Genomic DNA, 22,650 nt, shown 5'->3' with positions numbered 1-22,650 from the left:
GCATTGGAATTTTTTTCTGAAATGGAGAATGTAAGGGGCTGGTGATCTGTAAAAATGTGAATATTTTTAACACCATATAGGTAATGCCGAAGAGTCTTAAGCGCCCACACTATGGCAAGCAATTCGCGCTCATTTGTTGCGTAATTTCGCTCGGTTTTAGAGAGCGTGTGTGAAATCATCGTGATAGGCCTTTTATTTTGAGATAATACAGCATTTGATGAAGCATCAGTTGTCAACTCAAAGGGCCTATTAAAATCTGGGTACAGTAAAAGAACGTCTTCGGATGCCAGGATAGTTTTAATTTTTTTGAAAGCATGCTTTGCATCCGAATCAAGTATTATCTGAACGTGTTTTGATTTACTAGCTGCGACGTGTCCATTTTCACCTTGCAAATACTTAGTTAGTGGCTTAACTATAGAAGTGTAGTCCCTAACAAATCTACGATAACACCCTGCAAGGCCTAGAAAAGACCGTAAAGAGCGTAAGGTTTATGGAATTTTATAGTTAATGATATCCTGAATTTTGTTAGGGCATGTTTTAATACCACTTTGCGAAACTAAAAATCCCAAAAACTCCACCTCTGTCTGAAAGAATTTGGATTTTTCTGGTGAAACTCGCATACCTGCTGCCTCTAATTTCATTAAAATGTGATTTATATGATTCAAATGCGATTCTTCATCGCGCGAAAAGATGATGATCAATGTAAACGTGGCGAGTTTTACCGATCTCATCGCGAAGAATATCATCGATAGCGCGCTGAAAAATGCTTGGCGCATTTTTTAAGCCAAACGGCAAGCGACAAAACTCATATTTGCCGTTGTTGATATTAAATGCTGTTTTTGGTCTATCTTCATCTCGCAAATTAATTTGGTGAAACCCCGGTTTTATATCTAGAGTGGAAAATATAATGACTTGCCTAGATTTGCCAGAATGACAGATATGTCAGGAATGGGGTACCGATCGGGGAGAGTTTCTTTGTTAATTTTCCTAAAATCTATGACCATGCGTAGCTTTTGCTTTCCGTTTTCGTCCAGACCCTTTTAGTCACGACATGCATCGGTGAGTTATAAGGAGAACACGACTGACGAATTATGCCATCCTTCAGAAAGGATTCGATTTCTGCGTTGACAAACTCCGCTGCTGAAATTGGATAAGGGTAACTTTTCGAAAATATTGGGTCATCGGTGATGGTACGAATTGTTGCCTCTACGTTCGTATTATATGGTAGGGCTCTATCTGGGTGTGCAAATGCACTTGAATTTTTATCAATCATATCACGAAACTTCGCTTTAATAGTGGATGGGACAGAGTCCGCTTCTATTGTGATAGAATTGATTTAATTACAACGGAGATATTGAAGTTTGGTTAAACCACTATGATGACGTAAATACCTTGCTTCGATATCAATTTTAGCATTAATCTCTTTAAGGAAATCATAGCCGATTATACCATCGAACGTGGTTATATTTGTAAGCAAATAAAACGTCGACGTATGATTAAAGACATTGATCAAACACTTTTTATTTATAAGATTGTCCACATTTATCGATTTTAATGTAAATGGGTTTTCCATTACCTTAATTCCCTTAAGGAATGGAAGATTTTTGATAAAATTTTTCGAAGTTCCTGTATCGATTAGCAATTTGAGCTATGACGAATGGTAGGAGCGATTCTAGTTTAAATGATTAATTTCGGTTTCTAAATAATCAATGGAAGCGCGTGTTGTACTTGAATAGTCGCGATGGCACACATCAACAAGCGAATAAGGACTATAACGGTCCTCACAGGTATCAGATCCGTCAAAATCGGAACTTACTTCTTCTGGCATATAATTTACCTTCTGAGCCTTTGAATACGGTGTTTGAAAAGAACCAGACTGACCACGAGAGCGTTTAAATACTTGGTGAGGTTGAGTGTGTTGTTGCTGTGGCAACATAACGTTAGGTCGAGATTGGTCGTTGTTTGGTTTATGAAATGAGGCATTATTTTGATGCGCTGTGCGATTGTATGTGTACCGAGGTACTGCTGGCTTGAACATATTTGGTCTTACTAAATTACCCATAGCAAATGTTTGCGCAAAATCGTATCGCTTATGATTAGTCTTAAGCTCCTGCGCAGCAGCTAATGCAGAAGGTAAGTCCTTTGGACCTGAGGAAAACAAAATATCGCAAAGAGGGCGACGAAGGCCCGAAATAAAAATGCGTAATGCATTCTCCCTTGCGCGCTCGTTAAGAGCCGTAATGACCTTGGCGTTCCCGCTGTGTGTCATTATTTGCTTATTTATGACAAGTGTTAAATACATATCTACCGTATCGTAGTATTCTGAAATAGATAAATTCCCTTGCCTTAAAATACTCAATTCATTTTCCAAGGCATGTATTGGCCTAACAATTATTGCCTTGAAATTTAAAACAGTGTTAAAGGACGATAAAATCGTGTTAGCTGACCCAGTAATTTTATTTCTAAAAATACCCATTGCCACATAGTACCGTTCCGAACCTTCGGAATTTTCCCCGTTAAATTCAGGCAAAGATTTTATTAAATCAAGACTAAAATTTCCCGAGTCTATTGTTGGGTTAATCAAAACTGGTAAGTAGGAGTACAAATTTTTTACGCTCAATACTTAGCTTTGTTACCGGAGTACCAGATCATTATGATCTTATTGAAATTAAAGAAAAAATAAATGACATAGTAGAAAACAATGATAAACAAAGATTGATTAATACTCACTTTGAGAAACTGTTGGAAGCCTTCGATTGCAAAACTTTTAACCAACATACAATGTTAGAAGAAATTCATAAAGAATTAGAGGACTTAACGTTAACTATAAACTTTGCAAAGAATAAAAATTTCTACTCTGCATCAATAAATTTAGAGGATATCGAAAAAATAATTAAAACCGAAGGATCAGATATACCCGTAATAAATTTAATGGAATACTCAGGTATTCATGTATGTAGAATTGAAGATACCTTTATTGTTGTATAAATTAAAGATGACCTTGATCGTTTTAATGCAGATTTTATTCTAAGCTTTAATAAATTACTGTAGATTGTAAATTGTAGATGTAGCTCCACTTGCTATCTTAACTACCTTCCTTATCAAGTCCAAAACGTCCCCGTTGCGGTCATCCATCAAGCTTATGCGGGGGAATTCAAGAGATGTCGTGTGTTGCTTCAAGTACTTCATAATATTGTTAAAAAGATATTGTGATTGGTATTGTAAAGTATTGGTAATTGGAATGGCTTGGTTGATCATAATATTACATTTTAGATTACAGTATTACAGATTCAATTATTTAGCGCTCTATGAATAGTTGATAATATGGTTTAACATTTTGCTTGATAATTTAGATAAATTACACAGTTTTTCTTATAGTTATTACAGATTCCTTCTTGGAAATGTTAATGTAAAAATTCAAAATTGATATGTGTTGATTGTATTTATTATTTATTTGTAAGGATTTTTTGTGTGTGAATGTGTGAGTTAACGGAAAGCATCATCTGAGATTACTTTTATGGATTTTTTTTCCATCTATTAGAACCGTGGTACCTAAATATCTTTCCACTACCTTTTCGACATAAATTCTATCAAATTTATTTCCAAGCCGTTTATTTCTTTTTAAGAATACCTTCTCTCCCGATTCGTATGTTTTCATCGCTTTATTTTCGTTTCGTTTGTTTAAGGTTTAAACAATCTTTCGCGTATTACTTTCAATTCTTCATTTGAACAATTTTGAAAAACATCAATTGGCTTGACATTGGTTGTGGAGTGAATGCTGTTGTTATATTTATTTGTTGCTAATAGTATTAGATCTGTAGTCTCGCACAACTGTGTTGCTGTTTGATGCAGCGGGCTATTTCCATTAAAGTTGAACGGAATCTTTCAATTTGCCCATTACTTTCACTATGTAACGTCGGAAAGAAAAATTGTTCAATTGAAAAATTGTCCCTGAGGAAACTTTTAATTATCATGGAATGAAAAGCTTTCTCATTATCTGAAATAATTGTTTTCGTGTTTTTAAATATCAATAATATTTCGAGCAGTGCTTCTTTAATATCTACCATGGATCGTGAAGAAATAGGTTTAACAACCGCGTATTTGGAAAATTTGTCGATACATGATAGGAAGTGTTGCTTATCAGTAAAAAAATTGTCGACGTGTAAGATCTCGCCTGGCATGAAGGGGATAGGAGTTTTGCCGATTTCGAGGTTGGACGGTTTACGCTGATATTTATTTTCTAAACAAATTTTGCAATTCGAAATTATGGATTTCAACAAATTTTTTCATATCGGGGAAAAAATAATCGTGTATTATTTGTTTGAAATTTTCTTGTAAGCAGCAATGTGCTCGGTTATGCTCTGTAACGAGGGTTTCAAGTTGATCGGTTTTGTTGAATAAGTCAATAACAAATGTTTCGGTATGTCGAAATTTTATACCAGGAAAAGTATGTAGACACGAGAATCTTTTGTAATTCCCCTAGGATTGTCAGATTACAGTGAATTGCACTAGTGGTGGCTAAATGAGTAGCGACGTCGCATCACATCTGCATCAATTCATCACACCGAATCGACTAATCACCTCATCACGCGAGCGAACACCACACATTGACACATATACACGCACATGCACCCAAACGCGATGACATTCTGCAGTCTAATTTAAAAAAAAAAAAGGAATAGAGAAAGCAGCGCGCGCTCCTTTCGTTGATACGACGCACATAGGTTTCTGCTAGTGCATACTGCGGCTAAAAATATAAGGAGTTGTCGCAGGACAATGACATTTGGTACATCATTGTTTTGGATTCCAATCAAGAAAAAAATGAAAAAATTTTTTTAAAAAATTTTATTTTACGCCCACCTCCCATATAAGGGGAAACTTAATTTTTGACCTAGAGCACTGATTTTTGGTACATAGCATTTTTATGACATTATATATGTTGGTGTTAAATTTCAATAATATCCGCCCACTTTTACACCCACCTCCCATACAACTAAATTCTCTTTTATCAAGTCTCTTTTAGCAACTTTTTTACATCTTCGTGACATTCTGACATTGTTTTTTTCAAGAGGGGCAATTTGGGGCAGCTGAATTTTTTTTATCGTTTAGCTGAGACTTCAGGCTTTAATTCGGTATATGTATGACGACAGCGGTAGACAGCGCTAAAAAGATGCACCACTTTGAATTTGAAGAACATTGAAATTTTGACGTCCAAATTATGTTGTTCCACAAAATTTTTTATGCATTATTTTTTTCAATGGATTTTGATGCAAATTTTTTCTTTGATACATATTATAAATGAAAAATAATAACAAAGTTGAATTTCAATAGTTGTTTTATTCTATCAATGATTTGACTTTTGAGTAAATTTTTTGCTAATTTTGATGTTCTCTACATTCACCAACTTTGGGTATTTCTGGACAAAAAACTAATGCAGATAGAATTCTAATACTTTGGGAAAATAATGTATAAATAGTTGGTAACAAACTGTGAAATTTTCATTCAAATCAGACAACATGAAATTTTTGAATTTCGGCCACAGATATCCCAGTGTGCGACGTCGTCCAAGCAACATCGATTTTCGCAGCCTCTCAGCATCCCGGTTCCCGTTCGCTACCCGCATTTATATAGTTAAAGTTTTCACTTAATATTAAAATAATTTTCATAATAACTTTCCTCAATGTGTATATATATATAATATATATTTAACGGTCTGAAACCTAGTGTTTAGTAAATTAAATTTCTTTTATAATAATACTCTTAAGTGAATTTGAAGGAAATAAAAGGTTTATAACGATTTTCAAAATTTAGTGCATTTTTCCTTACGACAATAATTGTGAGTGGCCTATAAGATGAGTTAAGTGTACATGGTCCTTCGAGCCATAAAGAAAGGCACTGTGGCTAAATAAAGTCAAAAAAAAAAAAAAAAAAACAAAAAAAAAAATAAAAAAAAAAATTAACATTGCGATAAAATAAAATAAAAATTTAAACTGTGAAAAAGTGCAGTAATAAAAACCGAAAAGGTAATATATATAAAAAAAAAAAAAAAAAACAAAGAACATATGTACCTAAAACCGGTTTTGGATACAGCCAGTGCAGTGAATAAATAAACCAAAATATAGTTCATACATATACAGATATGTATATGCAACTATAATATACGAGTACTGTGGTACAAAAAGTGCATATAAACAAAAACAAAAAAAAAAAAATATGTATATATATATATATATAAAAGTGCTGTGCAAAAAACATACGTACATATATGTACATACATAATTACAAAATAAAAAATTCACCAACAAAAATTGCTCCTAGGCCATCACATATAAAACAAAACAAATATACTTAATAAGAATGTAGTGATAGGTTTGTTTTATGAAAACATAAATAATAAAATAAAGAAACAAAAATTTAAAAAACTTAAAAGAGTTATCCAGTGGGAGTAGTTAACATATTAAACAACAAAAAAAAAACTAGAAGAATTCAGTATTTAGAAAAACTAAATAAAAATAATAAATATAAATATTAAAAATTTATAAAACCATAAATCGGGCGCGTTCTAACTACAAAAATACCAATAATTATAAAACAAATCGGGCGCGGTCTACCAAAAAAAAAAAAAAAGCAAAATCATAACTTAAATCGGGCGCGATATAATAAAAAAAAAAAAAAACCAACATAACAACGAACGCATACCTACATGCATACATACTCTACAAAGGAGGAAACGGGAGCAAGAGGACACTAAGCAAGGAGGAAATTAGGAAAGGAACATCAAACACAGGAGGAAATAGGACTAAACACAGGCGGAAACCGAAAGCGGATAATATTCCTAAAATTAATAAATACATACTTACATATATGTACTATATTCTCCCCAAAACCCCCTTGAGACGAGACAGAGTAAGTCGTTTCCATTTTTTATGCCCATATGTAAATATGTATGATATCATACGGTTTTATCAAATATAAAACCTATGTATATAATCCGTTTGATCAATTTCTAAACGGAAACAAAATACAGTTGAAAAAATATATCATCCATATATTTTTATAAATACAAAAGGAAATCATTTACTGCCTTCTGAGCTTACCCTTGTGTATACAAACACACCCAATACAACAAAACAAACATATTATATGTTAACAAGGCAAATGTTAACAATTGCTAAATAATAATAATGCGTAATCAGCAATAATAACTAAAGCATAGCGGAAATGCATCTTTAGTTGCACAATATTTCCCACAGCAAAAGTCAGACGCTTGCATTAACATAAAAGCTCATTTTTCGGTGTGAAGCGGAAATCCAACACGCGCAACCCAAATAAGTCAATTCGGAGAATTGACAACATCAAGTCAGCAGTTGGCCAGTGCAACTTAGCTTAGATTTTAAGTAAATTAATTTTTAAGCTTTAGTCTTAGTTCTGTACCCGAACCATAAACTAATAAATAAAATTTTTTTTAAAAGAAATTTACATAAAATTTCTTAACTGGCGCCCAACGTGGGGCCTTCGCTAGTCGCGTAAATCGATAAATACATTTCGCGGGTGTATCCGGATAATACTTACCACCCCATAGACGGCGAAGGCTTGGGCTAGGACTCAACACAACAGAAGTGCGGGAAAAGAGGCCCCCTAGTCGCAAAACTGCAAACGGGAAACGCGAGTCGTTAGCCGCCTGCCCAGGAGAATGTTCCTGATACTAGTGTATGAACTAATCTTAAGAATCTATATTAATATTTTTACATATGTAAAAGGAAATTTTTTTATATAAAAAGTGAAACTGTTTAATGCGAAATTTTTCTTTTAAATATAAAAGTGAAACTCTTTAATGTAAACTATCCAAACGTGAACAAACGTAATTCAGAAAAAATTAATTGAACTAGACGAGATAATATTATATCGAAAATAAATAAATAAATAAAAATATCGAAAATAAGCTAACTAAAAGTGAAATTTAAAGAAAGAAAATTAATTTAAGAAAAAAAATTAAGAATTGGAAAAGAACGTTTAATTGCGTATAAAAATTCCAGGGTCAGTTTTTTAAAAAAAAGAGAACTTAAACTTAAATATATACAACTTATTAGTTTTAGACATCCTAGTTTTAATATACATAAATACGTATATATCTAAACAAAGGCTTGTACAGCCAATAACTTACTAAAACCAAACCATATAATATAGCTTAATTCTGCGATTCCCAACACTAGGGACCCTCCAGAATAGAAAAGCCCTCCTTCCCAGAAGGAGTAATAAAAACAATAATAATCCTATTCATAATAAGGGCTCGTACAGCCGATAACTTAATACACATCAAATATAATATTTGCTTAATCCTGCGAATCCTACGGGACCCTCCAGGGTAGAAAAGCCCTCCTTCCTAGAAGGAGTAACTAAAATAAATAAAAATAAAACAAATTAGATTCGTAAGATCAGCCAAAATCCAAGCCAAACTTTTAAACATATTTAAGAAATATGGCTAATCCTTCAACCCTAGTTCGACCACCCGTGCTCAGCACACTCCCTCCTCAACCAGCTCCTACCACCTCGAACACATTTAACATGAACCAACTGACGAATATAATAACAGGGGTTGTAAAAAACATTTTTCAACAAGAAGGGCGAAACTTAGTTCAAGCCGCCCTCAATCCAAATGCGTATTTCTCAGATTTTTCCGATATTTCAATTGACTCTAACTTCGCAAATAATGTCTCTGAATTAGACAAAATGCCAGATGTGGTACGATGTCTTCGGGAGTTCTCCGGAAATCCGGGAGAATTCACATCTTGGAGAAAAAGCGTGGACAGGATCCTCCAGATATACGAGCCTCTAAGAGGTACCCCCAAATATTATGGGATCCTCAATGTCATTCGCAATAAGGTTGTAGGCAATGCCGACATTGCTTTGGAGTCGTATAATACTCCGCTCGACTGGAAGGCCATCGCCAGATGTCTGACGCTTCACTACGCAGATAAGCGCGATTTGGGTACACTGGAGTACCAAATGACTTCACTTGTGCAAGGTAACCTCACAATCCAGGAATTCTACCAGCGAGTGTACTCTCACCTTTCTCTGATCCTTAATAAATTAGGATGCATGGAAGTCGGCGCAGAAGCCATGCACCTTCTAACTCGTACGTATAGGGATAAAGCCCTAGACACGTTCGTTCGCGGACTCAAAGGAGATCTACCGAGACTCCTTGGAATGAGGGAACCAGCAGATCTCCCTCAGGCACTCCACTTGTGTCTCAAACTAGAGAATCAAACCTTCAGGTCACATTATGCCTTGAGCAATAATAACAATATCAGCAGGAAACCACAAGAGTTTCGTCCACCACTACCTCCTAGAAGGATGAACAATGAGTTTTACCCCGAATTGGCATACATGCCCCAACCAAGGTTGTACGCAGCCACTCCACATAGACCACCGCAAATGAACTATCAAGTTCAACGCCAGCAACAGGCACCCCAATATGCACAACAGCATTACAATCCACCACCACGTCCTTTGAATAAACCACAGCCACGTCCAGAACCAATGGACATTGACCCATCACTGCGAACTAGGAATATTAATTATATGAATAGGCCACGTAATAATGACCCTATTAACAAAAGACCACCTCCTGGCAACCCTCCAGCTCCTGTGCCCCCTAATAAAATCCAAAGGAATTTCCATATAGATTCCGAACAACCCCAAGCTTACTATCCTACCACGACAATTGACGAGCAGACGAACGACAACTCTAGCCATTACGATGACGAATGTTACAGCGACAGAAATGATAGAGATCAGGACGATAGCTACATAGACACGACTGACCTACATTTTTTAGAATGAGTCACTCTTCGCTGCCCTATGTTGAATGCAGGCTGAAGAGTGGAGATATTGTGAAAATTTTAGTAGATACAGGATCTACGAAAAACTATATACGATCCTCTATCGTGCCCAATCCAATAAATAACGAAAGCATTTTTTTTGCGAAATCCATAGCAGGAGACATAGAAATCAAACAGCATACCTTTCTAAACCTATTTAACTCAGACAAAAAACTGAAATTCTACCTCCTCCCAACTCTGACATCATTCCATGGTATTATTGGGAATGATAGCCTTAAAGAGCTTGACGCAGTCATCCACGTAAAAAATAACTTCATGGAGTTAGAAGGCAATACCAAAATTAAAATCAAGCAGCTAGCTTCAAGATCTGTTAAAAAAATAAATATTAAGGAAGATAACTTGTCACAAAAACATCAGAAGGAAATTAATAATTTAGTCGAAAATTTTTCTAATCTCTTTACTGAACCAAACGATAAACTTACCTATACCACTAAAGTCATAGGAGAAATCAGAACGCACAAGGACACTCCCGTTTATACAAGGTATTACCCTTACCCAATGTCATTAAAAGGTGAAGTCGAAAAACAAATCAACAAAATGTTAGACGATGGCATCATTCGACCATCAAGATCCCCTTATAATTCACCCGTTTGGGTTGTAGCTAAAAAGCCCGATCCTCAAGGCAATAAGCAATACCGAATCGTTATTGACTACAGGAAGCTTAACTCGATTACTGTAGCAGACCGTTACCCAATACCCCAAATTAATGAGGTACTATCCCAGCTTGGGAAAAACAAATACTTTTCCGTTTTGGATTTAAAGAGTGGATTCCATCAAATCCCTCTCAAAGAATCCGATATTGAGAAAACAGCTTTCTCAATAAAGAATGGCAAATACGAATTCACAAGACTGCCATTCGGACTCAAGAATGCCCCTTCAATTTTCCAGCGAGCCTTAGATGACATTCTTCGTCATCACATTGGGGAAATTTGCTATGTCTATATCGATGATATAGTCGTTTTCAGCAACTCTGAAGAAGAGCACATCCTCCACTTAAACCAAATTTTCAAAACCCTTGAAGACGCAAACATGAAAATACAAATAGACAAATGCCATTTTTTCAAGGACTCAGTAGAGTTTCTAGGATTTATTATTTCCTCAAAAGGAACAACAAAGAATCCCTCAAAGGTAGAAGCAATAGCTAAAATACCTTACCCCACAAATATTAAGCAACTTCGCTCATTTTTAGGCCTTTCCGGCTACTATCGTCGCTTTATTAAAGATTACGCCATGCTGGCTAAACCTCTAACCATACTCTTAAGAGGGGAAGAAGGACGTATATCTAAAAACAAGTCCAGCAAAATCAATATCGAATTGGATGAAGACGCAAAGGATTCCTTCAAAAAAATTAAAAATTCACTCATGTCTGACGACGTCATACTTTCTTATCCTGACTTCAATAAAGAATTCCATCTAACGACCGATGCGTCAAATTTTGCAATTGGTGCAGTTCTTTCGCAGGACAAACACCCCATCGCCTTCATCTCTCGAACAATAACCAAAACAGAAGAAGCCTTTGCTACGAACGAAAAATAGTTTTTAGCAATCATCTGGGCTCTAAACAATTTCAGGAATTATCTATACGGTTCAGCCAAAGTAAAAATTTATACAGACCACCAACCCCTTACACAGGCCCTCAGCAATAAAAATAATAATTCCAAAATGAAACGTTGGAAAGCCACACTGGAAGAATACAATCATGAACTCCATTACAAACCAGGCACAACTAACGTGGTAGCCGACGCACTATCAAGAACGCCTCCCGAACCAATTAATGCCTTGTCAGTAACCCAGCATAGTGACGAGAGTTCATCTGATAACTTAATTTGGCATGTAGAATCCCCAATTAACGTTTTCAAAAACCAAATCTTCTTAAATTCAGGCCCAATTTCTACCTATCAATTCAAGATAGTATTCCCCACATACCATAGACACGTCATTGAAGAACCGGAATATAACTCAGAAATATTAATAAATCTCCTAAAAAGGTACCTAAACCCCTCCATAATAAATTGCATCAAAACCGACGAAAGAACTATGGGCAAAATTCAAGAAATATACCCGATCCACTTTAGTAACTATATAACCAGGTTTTCTCAACTCCAAGTCCAGGATGTGACAGACGAACAGCAACAAGAAGAAATAATCATAAATACCCATAAAAGAGCACATAAGAATGCTCATGAAAACAAACTTCAAATTTTAGAAAATTACTATTTTCCCTCCATGACCAAAACAATAAAAAGAATTATTCAGCAATGCTCAGTTTGCAAAGAAAATAAATACGACCGCCACCCTACCAAACCAAAATTAGGAGAAACCCCTATTCCACAATTTCCAGGACAAATCTTACATATTGATATTTACATTACTGAACGAAATTTCGTCCTTACAGCCATAGACAAATTTTCAAAGTATGCCCAAACCAAAATCATTCGCTCCAGAGCCGTAGAACACGTTAAGGAACCTCTCCGTGAACTACTGTTTCAATTTGGCGTACCAGAAACGGTAGTTATAGACAATGAAACGTCCTTGAATTCAGCTTCCATTCGATTTTTATTGGAAGATACCCTATATATAAAAATTTTTAGAACACCACCTTACGCAAGTTCCGTAAATGGTCAAGTAGAGCGTTTTCACTCGACCCTCACAGAAATAATGCGCTGTTTAAAAGCAGAGCGAAGTTTCACCTCATTCGCCGAACTCCTCGATAACTCCGTCTACGAGTACAATTTTTCAGTCTACTCCTCTACAAAGAAAAAACCAATAGAGGTATTTTTCGGGAGAAGAATCTCCACAGACCCAAGCCAATTTGAAAGAGCTAGGGAAGAAATTATCTCAGAACTAAGAAATAGACAACTAAAAGATCTTTCCTACCATAATAAAGCCCGTCATCCAATTAAAACATATGACCCTGGAGAAACAATTTACGTTAGGATAAACACACGACTAGGAACCAAAATATCTCCAAAATTTAAAAAAGAGGTAGTAAAGGAAGACAAAAATTCCACCATTTGACAGAATCAGGAAAAGTAGTTCATAAACGCAATATAAAAAATTAAAATTAAAATTAAAATTTTTGTTTCCAGACTGCTCCTTATTTACCCGGTATTCGCATCAATAGACATTTATGACTACTCCGCGGCACAAATAGTTACGATAAATGACGGACTAGTAAAAATCCAGAATGGAGACTTCAGGCTAATACACATAATCGACCTCAACAAGTACGAACAATTTCTGACGGACATGTACAGATTCACCTCTTCGGACATACCCAAGGACACAATCCTTTATCCCATCCTAAAACACGAATTAACCCAATCTCTTCAAATTTTAGATACAATAAAACCTGTCGAAAGAAGACAGAAAAGATCCATAAATAGTTTAGGAACGGCTTGGAAATTCATAGCCGGAAGCCCCGATCACGAGGATCTGGATGTAATAACCAAAAATCTTAATGAAATTAATAATAACAATAATAAACAAGTACTAATTAACAAAATTTTTAACGAAAAAATTAATAACATTAGCATGATACTAAATAATCTTCTTAATAACATAAGGAAAGATACTTATATAGAAAACGAGACTATTATAAATTTACAAAATAGAATTAGACTAATAAAAGAAGAGTTGATTAACATTAAATACGCCATACAGTGGGCAAAGAAAGACATTTTAAATACATTATTGTTAAATAAAAATGAAATCGAAATTGCGTTAGAAAATTTAGAAAATGACGAAATACCTTTCAAAAATGCTGAAGAAGCACTAGAAATATAAAATATAAATGTAATTAGTCAAAATATGACAATATTTTACATGGTAAAAATACCATTAACTATTAAGGAAAATTTCCAAAAAATTATATTAAGACCTGTTCTTAAATCTGATAAATCTATTATTAATATTGAATGTAATAAAATTTTAAAAGGAAAAAAAGAAATATATGGAATAAAAGAAAATTGCGATAGCTTTAAGAAAATTGAAATTTGTAAACGAAATCAAGTAATTAACATAAGTAATAACAACTGTATACCTAGAATAATAAATAGCCTAAATTCATCTTGCACTGTAACAAACGGCCAACATATCCAACGAATCGAAGAAGTAAAACCTGGCACCATATTACTTAATGGCTTCCAAGGAGTAATAGATGCTGACGGAATGCAGAAAATTTTATCAGGGACACACCTGATTAATTTTCATAACTCAACGTTAAAAATAAATCATCAATTTTACATTAATTACGATTTGGTTCCACTGCCGGCAATCCCAGCAGTCCAGCAACCAGCACCGATTGAAATCGAATCGAATTACTTTCTCTCCAGGCCTTAAAGGAGTTTCATATTGAAAACATACGAAGAATAAATCTTCTGAAGGCAGCAACGATATCCAATAGCTCCCTTTCACTTGGAGCCGTTGCAACTATCATTCTCGGTTTAATATTTTTTCGTAAATTCTGGAGAAAGCACCAAAACAGAATAATCATATCTTCAAGCCTGGACCTTAACCAGATGCCCCCAGCGAATATTGATCCTAAGGAGATCAAAGATCTTTCCAGTGATCAAAATACTTACATCAATTTTAACAACCTCCCCTATTTTTGATAGGCTCTCGGGACGATCGCTTTTAAGAGGGGAAGTGTTAACATGGCAAATGTTAACAATTGCTAAATAATAATAATGCGTAATCAGCAATAATAACTAAAGCATAGTGGAAATGCATCTTTAGTTGCACAATATTTCCCACAGCAAAAGTCAGACGCTTGCATTAACATAAAAGCTCATTTTTCGGTGTGAAGCGGAAATCCAACACGCGCAACCCAAATAATCCAATTCGGAGAATTGACAACATCAAGTCAGCAGTTGGCCAGTGCAACTTAGCTTAGATTTTAAGTAAATTAATTTTTAAGCTTTAGTCTTAGTTCTGTACCCGAACCATAAACTAATAAATAAAATTTTTTTTAAAAGAAATTTACATAAAATTTCTTAACTTATATTCAAGCATTTACTTGCAAATCTTCCCAGCAATACCCCTTCTGTTTCTTCAAACAGTAAGCAGGATTGCATAAAATAGGTAAGCAAAAGGCATAAAAGCAAAATTTCCAATGCGAGAATAAATACAAACATACATATTTACATATGCACTTACCCAAAGCATACTTAAAATACATAAATGCAACAAACATAAATTAGTACTTACTAACAAATACGAACAAACATTCAAATTAATATTAATACATATATTGAAGCATATACTTGCTGATCCGCAAGTGCAGAGGTTAATGACCTGCACTTTGTTCATTTTCTTATCTCGCTATATTCTAATCGCGCAAACATAAGTACATATACATATACATATATGATATATTTACATACTGTATACATATATTCGTTATTCATTTAGCATACGCTACATACCCTGATTTAGGGGGTATATCCGAAACATAAAAATTATAACAAATTTTAAATTATTAGAAGCTGCGATAATAGCTAATTACAAAAATAAGCGGTGCGGAATTTTAACAAAAAAAAATAATAAATAATAAAGTCTTATTAACGACAAATGTATTAGTACATACTTATATAGTACGTACTCTAAGCCCGTATAGGCAAATATTATTTAACAATATCTCCTTGTTCTTTGTATTACAAAAACAAGCGGGATTAAATATTTATTGAAATTTAGTACAGCATATGCACGTCAATACGCACATAGCGGGCACATATATGTACAAAGGTTATTGACCTCGTATACCGTCTGTACGAGTACTTATATACAAGGACATACGGATAAATCCGTAATATAAAATATATAAAAATAAATATAAAATCGCAACTATTTAAATACAATTTAAATACAATAGTGCGGTTAACAAAAACAATTAACGCGTATTTTAGTAAATTTACGGGAATAACAACTCTTATTTACTTAAAAGAGTTTTCGGTTTTCGGTATTTATCAGAAATATCTCATCAAATTTTAATTCTAAATTCTTATTTATTCTAAATGAGCACAGATTCAAAAGAATCTAAATCAGGTCAGTTTCTTACCATTCCAAAAATGGCTGACGACGATAAACAAAGCACACCTGCAGAAGCTACACGCTCTAAGCACGGTACAAAGCAAAAGAGATCAAAAGATCATATAATATCGAAATTTATCACTGAAAGTGATAGCTTTATAAGATATTGCACCCGGTTTCAAGCTTCCCCTATTACTGACATTACGGAATCAGTTTTAAATATAAAATTAGAAAGTGTTAACAATCTATGGGCACGCCTTCTGGCAGCGTACGATACAGTACTAGATACTGACGACGCAGAACTCCCAGAAAACACAAAAGCTTCGGCGACAACCAAGTGTGATAACTGCCGAGATCAGTACGAGTTGACAAAGGGAATGATGACTGAACAAATAAGTTTAGTAAGGCCAAGTAGAGCCACTACTCCCCCTCCCAGAGTAGTTACAACACAAAAAGAAGACCTAGATAAAGGCATGTACCTAAAGGTACCAGCTTGTGATACTGAAGTTTTCAATGGATGTTATGACCAGTGGCCGTCCTTCCGGGACATGTTCACTGCCGTTTATATAAACCATCCTAAACTTTCACAAGCACAAAAGCTATACCACCTCAGGTATAAAACAAAAGGGGAAGCAGGCAGTATCGTCAAGCAATTCGCTTTAAATGACGAAAATTTTAAACTGGCTTGGGAAGCACTTGTTGAAAGGTACGAAAATGAAAGGGTTATGATAGAAAACCCAATAAAAACTTTATTGCATTTGCCAAAAATCCAACAAGAAACTAGCCAGGAATTTCAAAACTTACACTCCACAGTGACAAATTGTCTATCAGTGTTAAAAACACAAAATGTCTCCATAGAATCGTGGGACCCTATTATAGTAATCGTTTGCGCAGAAACACTGCCTGATGCTGCTCTACTACGATGGGAACAATCTCCAGTGGAAAGAAAAATAATGCCCACCTGGCAACAGATGAAAACATTCCTCACTGCTCAATACGAGATAGCTGAGCGAATAGACAAAAAAACTATAAAGCCAAAAAGTCATCAAAATGACTCAAATAAAAACTTGTTCAAACCCCAAGCCATTAATAACATACAATTTAATAGACACGTCAATAAAAATCACACATTCGTGTCAAATCAAAGTAGCCAATGGCAATCATTGTGTGAACTCTGTAAGGGAGGTCATAAATTAAGATCTTGCGAGAGATTCAAAAAATTATCCGTTTCAGATAGAAACAATCTGGTCCGTCAACACAAACTTTGCATAAACTGTCTGTCGAATTCTCATATGACAAAAGACAGTGAAAGCAAATTCAATTGTGTATACTGTCAACGAAGACATCACTCATTGCTTCATGTTACCAATTTTCAAAATGTGAAGAAAAATCCATTTCAAAAAACCACGGGGTTAGTCGCCACAACTACATCAAATAATCCCGAAACCTCAAATCCCGAAAAAAGGGAAGAACAACCATGTTGCTCTAAAGCAGCAAAAATTCAAGCGCTTCATTCAGAAAATGAAAGCAAAATTCTTTTACCCACTGCGGTCATCACCATCGAACATAAAGGTGATTTATTCAAACTAAGAGCGTTAATAGATCAAGGCTCTCAAAGATCCTTCATATCATCAAAGGTTCAAAATCGGCTAAAATTGCCAATAAAACATTCCAATTTTCAAATTTCGGGAATGGGCGGAAGAATTATTCAAAATTCTAATAAAATATGCCCAATCACCATAGTTTCTCCAACTGCGGATATACGAATAGATGCACAAGCCATCGTTCTACCGCAACTTACCAATTTGCTTCCAAGCTATGAAGTAAATAAAATACACTGGGAAAAATGCTCACATCTCAAGTTAGCAGATCCCAACTGTCATACCCCATCACAAATCGACATATTATTAGGCAGTGACTTAATACCTCAAATAATTCTTGAAGGTATAGAGAAAATCTCCAATAAATTGTTAGCCCAAAATACAATCTTTGGGTGGATTATAAGTGGCCAAGTCACTGAAAAAATAAATTCTTTCACAACACAAGTAGAAGATATAACTAACGAATACTTAAATAATGAACTTAAAAAATTCTGGGAAGTTGAAGAAGTACCTCAGATTACCAAAATTTCAGAAGAAGACCAGGCATGCGAAGCCTATTACCAGTCCACAACAACAAGAAACGAGCATGGTCGTTATGTTGTGCGACTGCCATTCAAATCCACCTTTCCAGAAACTATAGCCCTAGGCCACTCTAGAATCTCAGCAGTCCAGCAATTCCTAAGCATGGAAAAAAGCCTGACGAAGAAAAATGAGCTAAAACCAGCATATGATAATGTGATGGAGGAATATCTTGACCTCAATCATATGGAAGAAACCGTACCATATGAAAAGATATCCAAAGGTAGATATTTATCTTTTTACCTTCCACATCATGGGGTAATAAGACCAGAAAAAATCACAACAAAAGTACGAGTGGTGTTCAATGCCTCAAAGTGTACGAGCTCAGGCAAATCACTCAATGATGTATTATACACAGGGCCAACATTACAACCTGATCTCATGTTGCTAATACTAAATTGGCGCATGTTTAAATACGTTTTTAACGGGGATGTTGAGAAAATGTATAGGCAAATTCTGGTGCATGAAGATGACCAAGATTTCCAACGCATAGTCTTCCGCAATTCAATTAATAGTCCAATTAGCGACTACAAACTTAAAACAGTTACCTTTGGCATCAACTGCGCACCCTATTTAGCCATTAGGACATTACATGAAGTTGCAAAAACTTGTGAAACAAATTTACCCTTAGCAACTTCTGTGTTGCAAACTCAAACATATGTGGATGACATTTTATCAGGTAGCCACAGTATACCAATAGCGTGCGAATCATTATCTCAAGTGATCAAAGCACTAAATTCAGCAGGTTTTCCCCTAAAGAAAATAACCTCAAATCATCCCGAAATAATCAAAGATATAAGAAAGGAAGACTTATTAGATACTGAATTCCTTAAATTCGAAATAGCTAGTACAACAAAAACACTAGGGATTCAATGGAATGCGATAACAGATCAATTCTCATATACAATTGAGTCAATATCTGCAATGTCCGCCAGTACAAAACGACAAATCCTTTCCTCGGTGGCAAAACTTTTCGACCCCGCAGGATGGCTTTCGCCAATAATGATTCAAGCTAAAATTCTCATTCAAGAACTGTGGCAAGATGGCACTGAATGGGATGAACAAGTAAAACCTGTACGATTAACAAAATGGGTTCAATTTGCTAACAACCTACATACTATATCAGAAATTCGAATCCCTCGATGGGTAAATTTCACCCCTAACATTAACGCAGAATTACACGGTTTCTGTGACGCCTCTGAAAAGGCTTATTGTGCAACAGTCTACATACGCACTCAGTATGATAGCAAAATAACTTCACATCTTTTGGTAGCCAAAGCCAAAGTTGCACCTTTGAAGACACTAAGTCTGCCACGGTTTGAACTAAATGGTGCTCTTCTGTTAGCAAAACTAATTTCGATAGTTCAAACCCATCTAAAATTAAACGATCACAAAATGTATCTCTGGTCAGACTCAGAAATAGTTCTAGCATGGTTGGAAAAACCACCCTATACTTGGAAGACATATGTATCGAATCGCATATCACAAATCTTAGACTTAGTTGGCTAAGCAAAATGGCAACATGTTGCAAGTGCAGATAACCCAGCGGATCTGGGGACAAGAGGTTGCAAACCACTTCACCTCACCAGCACTACACTCTGGTGGAACGGTCCCACATGGCTAACAGAATCACAAGAATTCTGGCCAAAGTCTCCTGCTCGGAATATCATACCTCCGGAAAGTCGGAAAATAGAAAATTTTCATATCACTCCAGAAGAGGATGATATTCTCCAAAGATTTTCCTCATTTCCTCGAGCACTAAGGGTAGTCGCTTATATGCACAAATTCATCCATAAACTTAAACAAATGGTAAAAAGGATATCAAACGATCCTGACGTACAACTAACATATTCCGACTTGCAACATGCCAAGGTCAGTCTAATCTTGTATACACAAACTCGCTATTTCAGCAAAGAGAAATCAAAGTTGCTTGAAAAGCGACCTCTCGAAAAGGGAAGCTCACTTCTCGTGTTAAACCCATTCCTGGACGCTAAGGGATTACTACGGGCAAATGGAAGACTAGCCAACTCCAGCCTTAGTTACAATGAACGACATCCCATCATTATCCCAGAGAAATCCCGTTTTACCTACTTATTTCTAATATATCTCCACCAGCTTACACTGCATGGTGAGCATCGCTTGATGCAACAAAAGGTCCGGCAAGAGTTTTATGTACCGCGACTAAAGCCACAAATTAAAAGAACCATTTTCATGTGTAAACAGTGTACTATGTACAAGCACAAGATGCGTACGCAGATCATGGCAGCCCTACCACCTGAACGCTGCAACTATGCTTTACCCTTTACCATCACTGGGGTTGATTTTGCTGGACCTTTCCAGATAAAGGCCTCAATGCTAAGGTCTTCCTCATTTAGGAAAGGGTATGTGGCTGTCTTTGTGTGTTTTAAAGGACCTTCACAAGAGATATCGGTGGAAAACTCAAGAAAAGGCACCAAAGCTTGGAGACTGCGTCCTTATACAAGATGATTGTCTCCCTCCTACGGAATGGCGACTCGGCCGCATAAAACAACTTCATTACGGTTCCGACGGTCATGTTCGAGTAGTTGATCTCCGCACTCAAACCGGAACACTAACCAGACCGCTCGTAAAATTATGCTTTCTACCAACCGCCGAAGATAAAGAAACATAAAACCGAAACCGAAATAATAAATCAATAAATCGTTAAAACATATAAACCGCTTACCAAATCGAAACCTCGAATAACATTAATGACACAAAGACTTAACATAAATGTCTGATAAAAAATGACATCCTATTCATGCCACATATCATGGCACAAAAGTCCATATTATTGTAAATTTCACAATACATTTCTAATATCATAATTTCCCTCACAGAGTAATATGGACGTGGATATGGCATCATCGTCAACGCCAACCACGCGTTCGGCAATTTCCGCCCCTCGCGCTGAAGCTGCCCCAATAGCAGCACCCCGGACCAACACTGCACCGGCAGCGCCTCGAACAACTACAGGCTCCACCGCGACAACGGCTCCGCGTCAAAGCACGCCAGCATTACCAGTGGATTTGCAACGAATTCGTTGTCCATTATGCCGCCGCCCTCATCGGCTATCGCACTGCGGTATATTCAAAGGCATGCCGACGATGCAACGCCAGCAGGTGGCACAGGCGCACGGGTATTGCCTGATTTGTCTGGCAACTTCCCACGCAACTCAGGAGTGCCCATCACCTAATCGTTGCCAAATCTGTGTGCGGGCTCATCATACGATGCTGCACCGCACTACCAGACGCGACTCCGGGCGCCCACCGGCTCCTCGCACCAGTGGTAACGTCAGGCGTTCCCAAAGGACTCCTGTGACGGCATACCGCCGCCGCGGACCCTCTGCAGCAGAATCCCGTCCTTGGCGCCATAACCGGGCAACATCAACACGACGCCATCAGCTTAGGCCGCAATCCCGCCGGTCAACAGGTCTCAGCAGCGTTGTAGCAACGCTACAGCAGCTACAGCGGCTTCTAGGCTAAATACTCGCCTAGGGGGCCGGGATGGCTAAATGAGTAGCGACGTCGCATCACATCTGCATCAATTCATCACACCGAATCGACTAATCACCTCATCACGCGAGCGAACACCACACATTAACACACATACACGCACATGCACCCAAACGCGATGACATTCTGCAGTCTAATTATAACAAAAGGAATAGAGAAAGCAGCGCGCGCACCTTTCGTTGATACGACGTCGTCCAAGCAACATCGATTTTCGCAGCCTCTCAGCATCCCGGTTCCCGTTCGCTACCCGCATTTATATAGTTAAAGTTTTCACTTAATATTAAAATAATTTTCATAATAACTTTCCTCAATGTGTATATATATATAATATATATTTAACGGTCTGAAACCTAGTGTTTAGTAAATTGAAATTCATTTTATAATAATACTCTTAAGTGAATTTGAAGGAAATAAAAGGTTTATAACGATTTTCGAAATTTAGTGCATTTTTCCTTACGACAATAATTGTGAGTGGCCTATAAGGTGAGTTAAGTGTACAAGTGGTATTGGGATTAATTACATTTTTTAAACATTGTATTAAATTTTCAGGCTTATCATAACAGATTGTATGACGAACGAATTTTTGGAATAAAATTTTTGTACTTTTGTGTAAAGATGGACCCTTTGTTAATATTATTTGATTTTTAAATCGATTTACGGGATACTCTATTGTTTGAATGAAGTTGGTAAAAGACTCTTCGGAATGCGCTGTATCCATTGATTTGCTTAAGTTATTAATAAACTGCCTTCACAGAACATCAGCTACCTTATTCTCCTTCCCTGGTTTATAATGAAATGTGGGCGCAAATTCTTCAATGAAAGCACTCCATCTCTTCATTTTTGCATTGGAATTTTTTTCTGAAATGGAGAATGTAAGGGGCTGGTGATCTGTAAAAATGTGAATATTTTTAACACCATATAGGTAATGCCGAAGAGTCTTAAGCGTCCACACTATGGCAAGCAATTCGCGCTCATTTGTTGCGTAATTTCGCTCGGTTTTAGAGA

The 22,650-nt window shown here is 36.2% G+C and overlaps 1 protein-coding gene and 1 long non-coding RNA gene across 3 annotated transcripts in view; one reads left to right on the top strand and one right to left on the bottom strand.

The window, feature by feature from the left end:
• LOC125779479 (uncharacterized) overlaps positions 1-22,650 on the top strand; it is a 54,894-nt gene that overhangs the window by 7,948 nt on the left and 24,296 nt on the right. The window contains exon 2 of one of the 2 annotated variants that reach the window (XM_049460841.1): positions 20,971-21,819. The exons of the other annotated variant lie outside the window; for it this stretch is intronic. Within the exon in view, the coding sequence (XP_049316798.1) occupies positions 20,977-21,615 (639 nt within the window). The 5' untranslated portion in view covers positions 20,971-20,976 and the 3' untranslated portion in view covers positions 21,616-21,819. Of the gene's footprint in view, positions 1-20,970; positions 21,820-22,650 lie in introns of those variants that run through there. 2 annotated transcript variants of the gene reach the window in all.
• On the bottom strand, positions 4,515-21,960 carry LOC125779591 (uncharacterized). Its single transcript, XR_007423367.1, has 2 exons — positions 21,819-21,960; positions 4,515-4,700 (listed from the first exon to the last, which is right to left on the bottom strand). It is a non-coding gene; the product is annotated as an uncharacterized LOC125779591 (long non-coding RNA).

This window comes from Bactrocera dorsalis, chromosome 6, assembly GCF_023373825.1.
Source record: "Bactrocera dorsalis isolate Fly_Bdor chromosome 6, ASM2337382v1, whole genome shotgun sequence".
Classification (NCBI taxonomy): domain Eukaryota; kingdom Metazoa; phylum Arthropoda; class Insecta; order Diptera; family Tephritidae; genus Bactrocera; species Bactrocera dorsalis.
The sequence above is the reverse complement of the archived record's forward strand: the minus strand, read 5'-3'. Positions and strand labels throughout refer to the sequence as shown.